The sequence below is a fragment of the Fukomys damarensis genome, unplaced genomic scaffold, assembly GCF_012274545.1.
Source record: "Fukomys damarensis isolate Sample0158 unplaced genomic scaffold, DMR_v1.0_HiC HiC_scaffold_36, whole genome shotgun sequence".
NCBI classification, from domain to species: Eukaryota; Metazoa; Chordata; class Mammalia; order Rodentia; family Bathyergidae; genus Fukomys; species Fukomys damarensis.
The window spans coordinates 48,851,194-48,863,105 of record NW_022900948.1 but is presented as its reverse complement, the minus strand read 5'-3'; the positions used below and the strand labels follow the sequence as shown (position 1 = coordinate 48,863,105).

Here is an 11,912-nt window from a genome sequence, read left to right as displayed (position 1 = left end):
TTTTTTTTTTTTTTTTTTTGCTATGCCAGATGGAGGGCCAGTGACACAGGTGTTAAAAGAATTTACCAGTAGCCAAGGATTCTATAAGGCACAAGTTTATTCATATCAGGGTTCACTGTCAAGTGGGATCGTGGGTGAGTTTCCAAGAGAGAAAATGTAGTCAAAGTGAGAGATTGGCATTTTTATAAGGATGGAAGACATGGAAAAGCATCTCCCTTAGCAAACTTTGAACAGATAGGGAAATTCAGCAAAGAAATGGGAAATATAAACGGAAATTGTAGAACTGAAAAGCACAATGAATGAAGTGAACATTGAAAAGATGAACTTACTAACAGATGACAAGGAAAAGGTGTCCACGAAGCTGAGGACAAAGCCATGGCATAGTCCCAGTCTGAAGGGGGAAGAGAAGGGCTGAGAGCCTCCCAGAGGCCATGGGGTGGGAACATTTCTCCTGGGATGTCGGCCTTTTGGTCTTTCAGGAATGCACTTAGCATTTCTAAAGTGGTACACCAAAGGAGTAAACAGTAGTGTCCTCACTGAGGTCTCATGAAAGGCCCTTCAGACTTAGCTAAGGATTTCTGTACATTTCCACTTTTTCTGGAAAGGTGGGGCATTCGTTCATTGGAAGGAGAGTGATTTTGTGCTTGTTTTTATGTGCTGTTTCTAGTTATTGTCAGTGCAGGGCCACACGATTCTGCGGGATATGAGGGTGGGCAGTGTCTGTCAGTAGAGAAGTCTGAGGGCTGAGAATTTTAGCCCCTTTGTCACCACATTTTTGGCCACACTACCCTGATTTCTGGAGCACATTTTACTCTGGCACAAAACTGATCCCCAGCTCTTCTCTGTTTTCTGTGACACAGTGTGAGAATAATTTCTGCCAGGAGTCCCGGTTCCTTTTCACATGGAATGGTGTCAAGAACCCAAGCCAGGTGTGCCGGGCTTTCCTTTATCAGGGAGAAGTCATGCCTAACCCTTCTCAGTGACACGGGCCTGGCCGGCTCTCTCCCTCCCATCCTTCCCTTGCTCCCATCGGTACCAGAACCAGAGCTCATGGGGACTCCTGCGAGTCCTGTCCACCACGACAGGTCCACTTCCATTCCCCTTTCTGGATTTCTGGTTTATGGCCTGCTTTTCCACACAGACACCTATGGTCCCAGAGCACATTCCCAGCAGGTCCGGTACCACTTCCCAGCGCAGTGGAACCCACCTGCCAGCTGCAGCCTTGAGCTGCCTTCAGTTCCTTTGTTCTCCATGAAGATACAGAGAAAAACACCTCTGGAAAGTTCCTGTCTCCTTTACTGGGCTCTACCGTGTATTTGTATGGTGATTGTAGTCCATGCTAGGGACACCTTTGTTTTATCTTCAGCACCCCAGCCATTAGATGGCCTCAGAGGAGTCGCTCTCCATCCCATGCCAGGCCCACCCCCTCCAGGGAGCCCTGAAGACTCCCACTCAGCCTTGCTGCGCTTCTTTCTGCAGAACTAAGCAGAAGCATGCATGCTGTTGTTTGGCTGTCCGTCTTACCCACTTTCTGTGCCTTGGCACCTTGATCCCCTGTCCGCCCTCCTTGTGCTCTCACCACCTCCCTACTCCCCAGGGCGGCATAGGCTGCTCCAGCTGACGAGATGGGACGCAGTCCCTGTTGCTGCTTCTCTGTGGGTCGGAAGGTGTCTCCTGTGGGTTTCCTCAGACAGGTAATGTAGCATGAAAGCTCCGGAGGCGGGGGTGTTGGATCATAGGGATGTGGCTGTGTGGCTTTGGCACAGCTCCCTGGTCTCCCCACAGTGACTGCTGCAGCTTGTAGCCTGATGGCAGGGTGTGGACATGGACAGCGGGACGGCAGTGGAGTTGAGGCAGCTGAAAAGCACCTGCCTTCCCCTTCCTGGGGAAGCTGTTAAGACCCTTCCATTGCCCTGTGTTCCCCCGTGGCCCCCTGAGGAAGGACAGCGACAGCCTGCCCCAGTGTCCTCCCAGCATCTTTCAGATTGCTGCGGTCACTCTCCGGGCTGCTCCAACAGGAGGCATCTCAGTGTCACCCACGGTCCCCTCTCTGCTCCTGCTGCCCCTGCCCCCGTGCTGGAGAAGCGGCTGGGACGCTCACCCTGAGGTGGCAGAGATGAGGGAGGGACAAGCCCGCTGTGAATGTCCTCGACCTCCCGGGCCCATCGTGCCGCAGTGGACACAGCCACCCCCGCTGCAGTCAGGCTCTGGTCCTGCCTCGCGGAACCCCGTGCCTGCTCTGGGGTGTCCACACAACCATCGGCAGCCTCCAATTTGAAGGTCGGTCGGGGAATTTCTGCTTTAACAAGTGTGCAGACACTTTCTCTGCAGCCTGATAAGTGGTCATTTTGTGGGCATGCTGCTCCCTGCTAATGAGAGGTGATGATAAGTGTGAATCTGCACAAACGGCCTCCTCACGTACGCTGGCCTCCTTGTCCTCATCCCTCTGCATCACTCCGCCTCCCTTGTGGTCAGGGCCATGAGCCCTGCTCCAGGGTGTCCCGCCCGCTCTGCCTGTGTCGGGCTCATATCTCTCACCTTGAGCTGACCTTGGTCTCTTACCTAGGGACCCCAGAGTGTCCTTTACCTTAATGTCCAGTACTTAGTTCTTTCTGAGCACATCAACTCATTTCACTTTTTCCTATTTGTTTGTTTCTTCTGCCACCTTTAAAACACTCCTCATTCAAGATTTTCTTTTAATACCCTTAAATATTCGCCTTTGTGTATTTAACTCCATTTGGAGTCTTGCTACAGTTTTCCTCTTTTTTTGGAGTGGGGCCATTTTTATCAGCCAAAGTGTTTTAAATTCTTATTTTGTTTCTTTTTGTAGAAGCTAAGAAATGATAAAGATGACTTCTTTTTTCACTTCATGAACAGGATTGGCAGCTTGTAGTTTATGTTTTTTTTTTTTGGTGGGGGGAGACAGGGTCTCACTATGTAGTTGGGACTGACCTGGAACTCATTAAGTAGTCCAGGCTGGTCTCAAACTCACAGCAATCCTCCTGCCTCAGCCTCCTGAGTGCTGGGATCATAGGTGTGTGCCACCATGCCCAGCCTAACTTGTGGTTTATGATTCTGAATTTATATGCATCCATTAATGTGTAGATATAAACTTTCCTTTTCTTTCTTATTGAACCAGGACCTTCATGCCAACCTGCATCCCAGCCTTATTTATTTGTGTGTTTTTTGAGACAGGCTCTTGTCAAGTTGCTAAGCTAAGCAGGGTGGGCTTAAACTTGTGAGCCTCCTGCCTCAGCCTCCCAGAGTGCTGGTATCATAGACGTGTGACACTGTGGTTGGTTGTAAATTTTCTTTAATGGATGGTGTTTTGGTGATAGGGTTGTCTGTCCCTTTTGGTGGGAGATGAGACCCTGCTTATCTGTTCTCATTAGGCCTCAGCCTCTACCTGTCATACCTTCCTGCTGGGGTGAGGGCTTCAGTGTGAATTCTGGGGTGCAAGCTCCGGCCCACAGCACTGGGGGTAGAGCCATGGCCCTGGATGGTGTCTCTCTGTCCTCAGTTCCCCTGGCTGGCCCCAGAAGCAGCGGGAGTCCCCTGGACAGGTGGCGGTGCACACTGCTTCCTCAGAGGTGTGCAGCCTCTCCGCACCCCGCCACCTGTGCTGGAAGGGTGGTGGCTGCCTGACACCCCAAGAACAGCACGTGGCCACCACATGGATGAGGCCAGGGGGACAGGAAGCCCATCCAGCAGCTGGTGTGCGTTCCTAAGGGAGAGTGAGAGGACCCTGCTCTGGCTAGGTGCAGACGGTGTGGTCATTCAAGGTGGACGGATGCAAGACGGCTGGTGTTGTGAGTAGCCATGGAGACAGAGCGACTGCTGCAGCCGGGAGTCGTTGCCACTGAGGGCAGGGCTTGTCCCATCCCACCCCAGCTTCTTGAGGAGGAGCCCAAGGCCCCTAGGTGCTTTGCCAGGATGAGGACAACCAGGGCCTCAGAGACCCCAGGGAAGGAGGTCTCACCAGCTGGGGCCCTAAGAGGATGCCTGCAGGGAGGGCAGGGCTTCAGCTGGGGGAACAGGAGTGGAGAGGCTGCTCACAGGGACAGGGTGGAGCAGGAGCCAGGCTGCTCCTGGGATCACTGCAGCTTTGGAACCCGTGGTGGAGCAGACACATACAGGACCCGGAGAGACTGGATCCGGCTGGAGCTGGCCATAGAGGCTGAGCTCAGACCAGCAACTGGCAGCAGACAGCCAAGGACAACCTGCTGACCGTGGAGGCCACCTGGCTACCCACAGTGGGACCCAGAGGAGGCTGCATTCGTCAGACACCAGGGAAGCCTGATGCCGGCTCTGGTGACAGTCCAGGAGGCCATCGATCCCGGGAACAGTTGGGCCGAGTTGGCCAGGACTGGATCAGTGACTGCGGCTGCAGTCTGACTTCTACAGTTGCCCTGCCTTAGGGCCCGGAGGGAGCTGAACTTGCCCTGACCAAGTCGGCCCCCGCACGTCCAGGGCCCCAGTGCTTTCTCCTCCACCTCGGGGTCCCTGCTTCACAAGGGCACCTGGTGATGCCCCTTGCAGCTTCCAGCTGGTAGCCTGGCTTTTCCCCCTAGAGTCCTGTGTCCCCACTCCTGGGCACCCGACTCTGGGCTTGAGGTGGCTCTGCTGAGAGCCAGCCTCTCAGTCCTCTACAGGCTGGTGGGTGAGGTCTTGGTGAGTCTGGGCCCCTGCTGTCCCACCCTCCGGATCTGAGATCCACCTGCCCCTTGGTTCTGTTCCCTTGCCCTTGGCCATGGCCCTCACAGACTAGGCCACAGCCTTGCTTGTTGCTGCAGCCAGAAGTGGGCTGGGTTGGGGTCAGGGTGGCCTACAAGGTGTGCAGGCAGCCTCCTGTGGGCCACAAAGCCCCAGCCTCCTCCCTTGCTCCATGGGTCCTTGCTGATGATGAAGCCCAGTGGGTGGTCAGGGCGGGCTGAGGCCTGGGAAGGAGCTACAGACCCCAGCCCCTCCCTCAGCTTCCCGGGCTCAGACCCCGCCAGGCTCCCTGACAGGGGCTCCCATGACCTGGGTTGGGAGGCGCAGGGTGCAGGCGGTTCTTGGGGGACTGGGGGGCACAGACAGGCCAGGACTTGGGGAGAGCTGGGCTGCAGGGCTGGAGCTGGTTGGAGAGTGGGCAGGTCCATGGGGGCAGAAGGAACGGGACGACCCCGCCAGGGCCCAGCTGTGGGGTCACGGCAGGCTGAGAACGGTGGGAGGCCCAGTGGGCGTGGGGATCGGCCGTGCGCGTGTCCAGCGATGGGAACGAAGACCTGTGGGCCGCGGTTCCTGGATGGCCCCGTGTTCCCAACCAGCCTGCACCTGGCTGCGGACTTGGCCTTGCCCCTGGCTTGACTCTGCAGTGTCCAGGGACTTCCCAGGCCCAGCGGGGACAGCACCAGCCCGGGAAGGGGACTGTGGTGGCTGGGTGTAAAATACCCATTCTGGGACTTGGGGTGGGTAAAGAGAGCTCATGAGCCTGCCTGGTCTCCTGGCGGGGCTCTGCGCATCCCCAGGGCTCTTCCCAGCCCTGCTGTGGAGTGGACTGGGCATGGGGCCACTGTGCATAATGAGGGCCTTGTGGGTCATTTCACCCTGCACGAAGAGTGGCCAGGCCGGTGTCTGTGGTCAGGGCCACCCACGTGGAGGTGGACAGAGCCATATAAACAGTTCCTGGCTAGAGCAGGGCAGGTCCTTGCCATGGCGAGTGGCTCCTGGACCTCTGGCAGGATGGGGCTGGCCGAGCTAACCACTCTCCTGGCTTTGGTGTCCATGCCCGGGGCTCAGGCAGTGTGGCTGGGGAGCCTGGAACCCCAGCAGGTACTGCCCTCCCCACCCTGTAGCAGGGTGGCCCTGGGGTGCGAGGCCCCTCAGCTCCTGGGTCCCCCAGGGCCAAGCCAGATCAGCATGGGGGTGGGGCCCAGGCTGCACAAGGGGCCTGGGACTCCCCAACAGCAAGGATGCCCTGGGCAACACAGCTAGGACTTCTCTGCTGCTGGCCTCCACGCAGCTGCTGGGACCCTGGTACATCCTTGCTGTGGCCTCCCGTGAGAAGGGCTTTGTGCTGGAGAAGGACACAAGGAGTGTGGAGGGTGTGGTGGTGACGCTCACACCAGACAGAACGCTCAAGCTGCTGTCCTCTTGGCGTGGGTAAGTGGGCAGCTCCCGCCTACGCCTGGCACAGGTTTCCTCTTGGGCCACGCCACCCACTCAGCCCAAGGCCCTGTGGGCCCTGCTTCTGCTCCTGACCTGTGTCCCTACATTTCTTCTCCCTGGCTCTGCCCTGCGATCCCTGCCGCTGCCCACCTCTGCATCTGTGTTGCTGGGCGCCAGGCTCGCTGCTTCCTGGTTCTTGGTCAGCTGGGGCATCTGTCCCTGCTGGGGCCCCTTCCCTCTGAGTCCTTTCTGAGGGATGGGCTCAAGTGGGCCTTGCATGTGGACCCACAGGCCCTGGACTCCACGAGAAGAGACCGCCAAGGCTGTGTGCCACACTGGCTGCGTGGGCTCAGCTGGCCACCGATGTGCCCCAGAGTGCCAGGGGCAGCAGTGGGGGACTAGTGGCATTGGCACCAGCATCCCTTTCCATGGGAGAGGGCCAGGGCCCTGTCATGGGCTGGGAGGCCCAGCCAGCGTTTCCCACCAGATGAGGGGCTGTGCAGGGAGTCTTGGGCCACCACAGCAGATGTGGGGCTGGAAAGGAGCACTGTCCCCTTCCCCCAGTGCCACCCTCCTCCCCAGGCACCCTAAGCAGCTCCGTCGACCTGGCCAGGCCTTGTAGGTGTGGGTGCAGGTGGGGCTTCCCCATCAGTGGCTTCTACCAAAGTGGGGCCACAGGTGCCCTTGGGTTGGCTCAGAAGCAAGGGCTGGGTGAGTTTGGTGGGGCTGCTGGAATCCGGCACCCAAACTGGACGCTTGGCACCTGAGAGCCCAGGGCTGCAGGCAGGCAGGGCCGGGGCTGGGACTCACGGGGCAGGTGAGGCAACTGGTGGTTGATTTGGCTTGGATTTTGTTTGTTAACCTTTAATAGGAAGTTCTTTGGCAGATCTCAAAACTCAATCTTGAGCAAGTGGTGCAGTGTCTTTGACGAAGCTGGGGAAAAGTGTGATTAGCACTCATGACCGAGTGATGGCCCAACCTAGTTTGTTGAGTTGTGTCTTTCCCACTGACTTGACTTTCTCTCTGGCATCTCTGTTCTGTCCCTTTTGTCTGTTTTACTCATTTTCTTTAAGATGTGCCCCTCTGTGTTCTAGACAAGGCCCTCCCAGGGCTGAGGGCTTTAGGCATGCCTGGGGCCTAACTTCCCTGTGCGCCTCAGGTGGCCTCTGTGCTCTGCTCACCCCGATTTGGCATCCTGAGTCCCTGGGAGCTGAGGAAGCTGCTGTGGCTTCTCCGGTCCCTCCAGATGTGTCCCCAGAGTGGAGTTTCTGGGGACCTGGGCACTGGCTGCTGGCCAGGTGTGAACTCCCAGCACCCATGTGCCCTGGTGGCTGGCTCTGAGCTGGTGGTGCGGGCCCTCTCGTTTTAGGCCAGAGGGCTGCAGCCAAAGTGTGGTGGAGCTGCAGAGGCAGGACTCGGGATGGGTGTTCCAGAACCCCTGTGAGTACCAGGGCACTGGTGCTGGCGGGGGCCTTGGTGGGGTCAGCCCGGTGGCATCCTATGGTCCTGGCTGCAGGGCCAGAGCTGGCCTGAGGCCTGAGCTATAGGGTCCGACTTCAGCAGTCTCAGTGCCCCTCCTGAGGGTGGGAGAGGTCCCTGGGCCTTATGACCCCCAGGCCAGCCCAGATGTCCTGGGGGCCCAGCCGAGGTCCCAGCCCATCTCTGGGTGCAAGGGCCAGGTAGGATGAGAGAGGCCCAGCTAAGCCTGTCACTCAAGGCCGAGCCGCGACTGGTGCGCAGAGGACCCGGGGTCAGATGGGTAACCCCCTTGTCTTGGGTGTCCCCAAGTCTGCCCTTTGTCCATGGTGGCCTAGTTCCAGGGCCAGGGTGTCACAGAGGCTGGGCCCTGCCTGGGGCATCTGATTTCCAGCTCTGGGAGTGCTGGAGTACCGGGTTCTGGGCACCAACTTCAGAGACTACGCCATCGTCTTCACCCAGCTCGAGTTTGGGGAGGAGGACTTCAACACCGTAGCTCTGTACAGTGAGTGCTGGACACGGGCTTCTCCCTGCCCCCCTAGGCTCGCTGTGCTAGGGCACCCCCAGAAGGTTCCAGACACTGTCCCCAGGCAGGGCCCTCTCCACCTGCTCAGGCTCTCAGAGCCTCTCCTGCCCCAGGTCGGACAGAGACGGCCAGCGAGGAAGCCATGCGGCTCTTCACCAAGTGGAGCAGTGGCCTGGGCTTCTGGTCCCAGCAGCGGGCCCAGCTACAGAGGGACTGTGAGTGCCCACGGGGGCAGGGGCCAGGTGGCTCTGATGTCCAGGGCTGTGATGGGGCTGGTGGGGCCACTTCCTGGCATCAACCACCCCACCCACAGTCAGGCCTGCAGGGCCGGCCCCATCAGGTGGGCCGGTGGGCAGGGTGGGCGCTGGGGCCCCGTAGCGCTGTCCTCAGGGCCACCCCCTTCCCTTCCAGTCACCTGCGCACACAGGATCCTGCAGGTGAACCCCCTTCTGCACCATCCTGGTTCCCTGGGGGGGAGGCTGGTGACCTGGGGGTCCCTCAGTCAAGCCCATGGGGTGGTGGCTGCTGTGAAGGAGGCAGGGTGGGGGTGGACGTCTGTCTGGGGAGCTGGCACCCAGGGCGCCTCCTTTTTCCAGTGAGCACAGGGGCGAAAGTGCAGCAGCATCCTGGACTGGCTGAGGAGCTGCTGTTGGGCTGGCTGTTCTTGTAGGCTCTCTGGGCTCGGAATAAAGAGACTCCACAGCAAACCTGCCCCTGTGTCCAGACTGGGGCCCTGCCGCATGTGCTGGAGCATGCAGAGGAGCTGGAAGGCCATGCAGGGAGGGTCAGGGACATCCCCAGAGGTCAAAATCAGCCTAGATCCAGGTCTGGGACAAAGGAACTCTCTGTAACTGCCTCTCTCCCCAGAGCCCTCTGGGTCTGGGTGTGGAGCTGCTCCTCCCTCAGGGACTCGCTGATCATGGGGTTGGGGAGGAGTTCCCAGGGCAGGGCACACCCTGGGCTGGTGCTGGACCATGAGGCCAGTCCTGGTGTCCACTGGAGCCCATGGCTGGGTATCACGGGGACCATACACTACCAGGCATGAGGGAACTGCCTGTGCCCAAACTTGGCCTCCTCTGCCTGGGCTCTGGCTGCTGCTGGCTTGGGGGTCAGGGATACCCAAGGGCCTGAGCCTGAGAGTCCCCCTGGCCCCAAGAAGGGGACAGTTGGGCTGGAAGTGGGTGGGACAAGCTGCAGCTCACATTAGGTGTGAGGATGGGCATGCATGTGTGCACACGTGTGCCCTGCCTGCTTGTGTGAGCACACGCACACACAACGGTGTGCTGCCCCTTGGTACCTGCTCAGGCATGGTGGCCTCAAGAAGACAGCCCCAAAGTCTGCACCCAGGGCCCTGGTGGCACCCACGTAGTACACCTGTTGTGCAGTGCCAGGGATGCCCGGCCCTTTGTTTCTCATCTGAGGGCTGGGACAGAGGCAGGGGTGCCGCTGCCAGGGGAGGTGGCCTGGAGCTGTGACAACACAAGAGACATGGGTGAGCCCAGGCCCACAGCACTGAGGGGCACGGGGACCAGAGTCTCAGCAGGGCCTCCGGGAACACAATGGTGTCTCTGGGGCCTCCACATGGGTCACATCCATGGCAGCCAGCGATGGCCAGGCCAGCTCTGCTGGAATAGGCACGGAACCCAGGCCACACCTGCCACCCCCCCGCGGGTCCTCCCCGTGACCCAGTCTGGCTCAGTGCCCTGGGTGGGATGGACGCCCACAGCAGGTAGGACAGGATGAAAACACAGAGCCTGGGCCTCGCTCGGCTGAGAGCAACGAGGATGAGGCTGCTGCCCAGCCTGGCCCTGGCCCTGGCCCTGGTCCTGGCCGCAGGGATCCAGTTACAGGAGCACCCCTCCAAGGAGTCCCAGAACCTCAACTGGGGCAAGGTGAGCCATGTGGGCACTGGCATCCAGCCAGGTGCAGGGCTGCAAGGGGCCAGCATGCCACGGGCAGGGCTGGCAGATGTGTCCAGCGGGAGGGCAGGGCAGGGGCTCCGGCCAGTCCAGGGCTGCTTCCTGGGCTCTGTCCCCATGGTCCCCACACAGGGAGCCCAGGAGGTGCAGGGCAAAGGGGCTGATGGGGCAAGGTGAGCCATGTGGGCACTGGCATCCAGCCAGGTGCAGGGCTGCAAGGGGCCAGCATGCCACGGGCAGGGCTGGCAGATGTGTCCAGCGGGAGGGCAGGGCAGGGGCTCCGGCCAGTCCAGGGCTGCTTCCTGGGCTCTGTCCCCATGGTCCCCACACAGGGAGCCCAGGAGGTGCAGGGCAAAGGGGCTGAGAGCCCGAGGAGGGCAGGGTAAGGGTCCCAGAGAGCTGCAGCCGGGAGTGACAGGGACCACAAGATGGGCCAGGCATGGCCAGCAGGGCAGTGGGAGTGAGAACACACTGGGCAGAGGGTTCTGGGTGGAGTGGCACTGGGTGGCCAAGGGGTCAGCGCTCCCAAGAGCCTGGAGCTCTAGGGCCTGTGGCAGGAAGCGCCAGGGGGCGAGAGGTCAGGGGAGGCTGGGCGGCCCTGGGCCCCAGGAGGCCCCGGTGGAGGACCTGGCCTGTGAGGGGGCGGGGGCTCTGACCTGCTGGTGCCCATGGCTCAGCCCTTGTCCCTGAGCAGCTGGGCACCAGCCTCTCCTCTGCCTGGCATGGGCAGCTGGGGCTGGGCAGGGCCGAGGGCTGGGCCTCGGGAAAGGTCACTGTGCTGAGCCCTCCAGCCCGGAGTCTAGGGACCACACCACAGGGAGGCTCTAACCCTGGCCTCCTGTGCCTGCAGTTCTCAGGGTTCTGGTACATTCTTGCTGTCGCCACCGACGCCCCGGGCTTCCTGCCAGCCAGAGACAAGAGGAAGCTGGGGGCAGCCGTGGTGCAGGTGCACAGAACGGGCCGGCTGCTGGTGACCGTTGCCTTCAGCCGGTGAGGGGAGCCGGAGTGGCCCCTGACACCCTGTGCAGACTGTTTGGGGGTGGGAAGGGGTGGGCAGTGTAGGGGTCCACAAAGATGCCCAACTCTGCCAACTCTGAAACCAAAGGACGGGTTTGGGAGAGGTGCCAGCAGCCAGGGGAGTCCAGCGGAAGCTGGGTCCTGTGTGTCTCCTCCCGGCTGCAGGCAGGCCCTGTCCACACTGGACACTCTGGACAGCAGAGCCTCCAGATCCAAACCTGCGCCCCCACTCCCACCCACAGCCCTGTCCTGGGCCCCAGGCCCCAGGGAGCTGAGGGCGGCGGACTTGGTCCGCGGGGACAGGGGGCAGGGGCTCCCCGACCTTGAGCTCACACCCCCCTCCCCAGGTCTCGGGGCTGCCAGTCCCAGGAGGTGAGCCTGCGGAAAGACAAGAAGAAGGCCGTGTTCAGGAACACCCGTAGGTGGGGCCCGGGTGGGGACACGGGGAACTGGACAGGGTGTCCCGGAGCGGATGGTGGGCAGGGTGGACACGGGGTCGGGCGTCAGGCTCTGGGTGACTTGGCCGGCCGGGAGACCCTGGGTGCGGTGCTGGGCCAGGCAGCAGGGCCTGTGTCAAGCCAAGGCGGCCTGTGGCTCCCTTGCAGTGAGGGGAGTGCTGGGCTTCCACGTGCTGTCCACCGACTACAGCTACGGCCTGGTGCTCCTCCGCCTGGGCCGCGAGGGCTCTGGGACTGGGCCGGCCGGGAGCCCCGGGGTGCGGTGCTGGGCCAGGCAGCAGGGCCTGTGTCAAGCCAAGGCGGCCTGTGGCTCCCTTGCAGTGAGGGGAGTGCTGGGCTTCCACGTGCTGTCCACCGACTACACAG

General features: G+C 60.6%; 3 protein-coding genes across 3 annotated transcripts in view; all 3 read left to right on the top strand.

The window, feature by feature from the left end:
• The window catches only part of LOC117284352 (epididymal-specific lipocalin-5-like), a 5,242-nt gene extending 3,062 nt beyond the window's left edge, over window positions 1-2,180 (top strand). Inside the window, exons 4-5 of the mRNA XM_033759250.1 lie at window positions 1,598-1,694; window positions 1,786-2,180. Of these exons, the coding sequence (XP_033615141.1) occupies window positions 1,598-1,694; window positions 1,786-1,804 (116 nt within the window). The 3' untranslated portion in view covers window positions 1,805-2,180. The remainder of the gene's footprint in view (window positions 1-1,597; window positions 1,695-1,785) is intronic.
• A 3,544-nt stretch (window positions 2,181-5,724) lies between these two features.
• On the top strand, window positions 5,725-8,920 carry Lcn6 (lipocalin 6). The gene is made up of 6 exons (XM_033759281.1): window positions 5,725-5,814; window positions 6,005-6,144; window positions 7,520-7,590; window positions 8,021-8,131; window positions 8,266-8,367; window positions 8,749-8,920. Exons 1-6 carry the CDS (start codon window positions 5,725-5,727, stop codon window positions 8,820-8,822), a joined length of 588 nt encoding a protein of 195 aa, XP_033615172.1. The 3' UTR covers window positions 8,823-8,920.
• A 1,016-nt stretch (window positions 8,921-9,936) lies between these two features.
• Lcn10 (lipocalin 10) overlaps window positions 9,937-11,912 on the top strand; it is a 6,098-nt gene continuing 4,122 nt past the window's right edge. Inside the window, exons 1-4 of the mRNA XM_010608966.1 lie at window positions 9,937-10,044; window positions 10,922-11,061; window positions 11,436-11,506; window positions 11,694-11,866. Of these exons, the coding sequence (XP_010607268.1) occupies window positions 9,937-10,044; window positions 10,922-11,061; window positions 11,436-11,506; window positions 11,694-11,866 (492 nt within the window). The remainder of the gene's footprint in view (window positions 10,045-10,921; window positions 11,062-11,435; window positions 11,507-11,693; window positions 11,867-11,912) is intronic.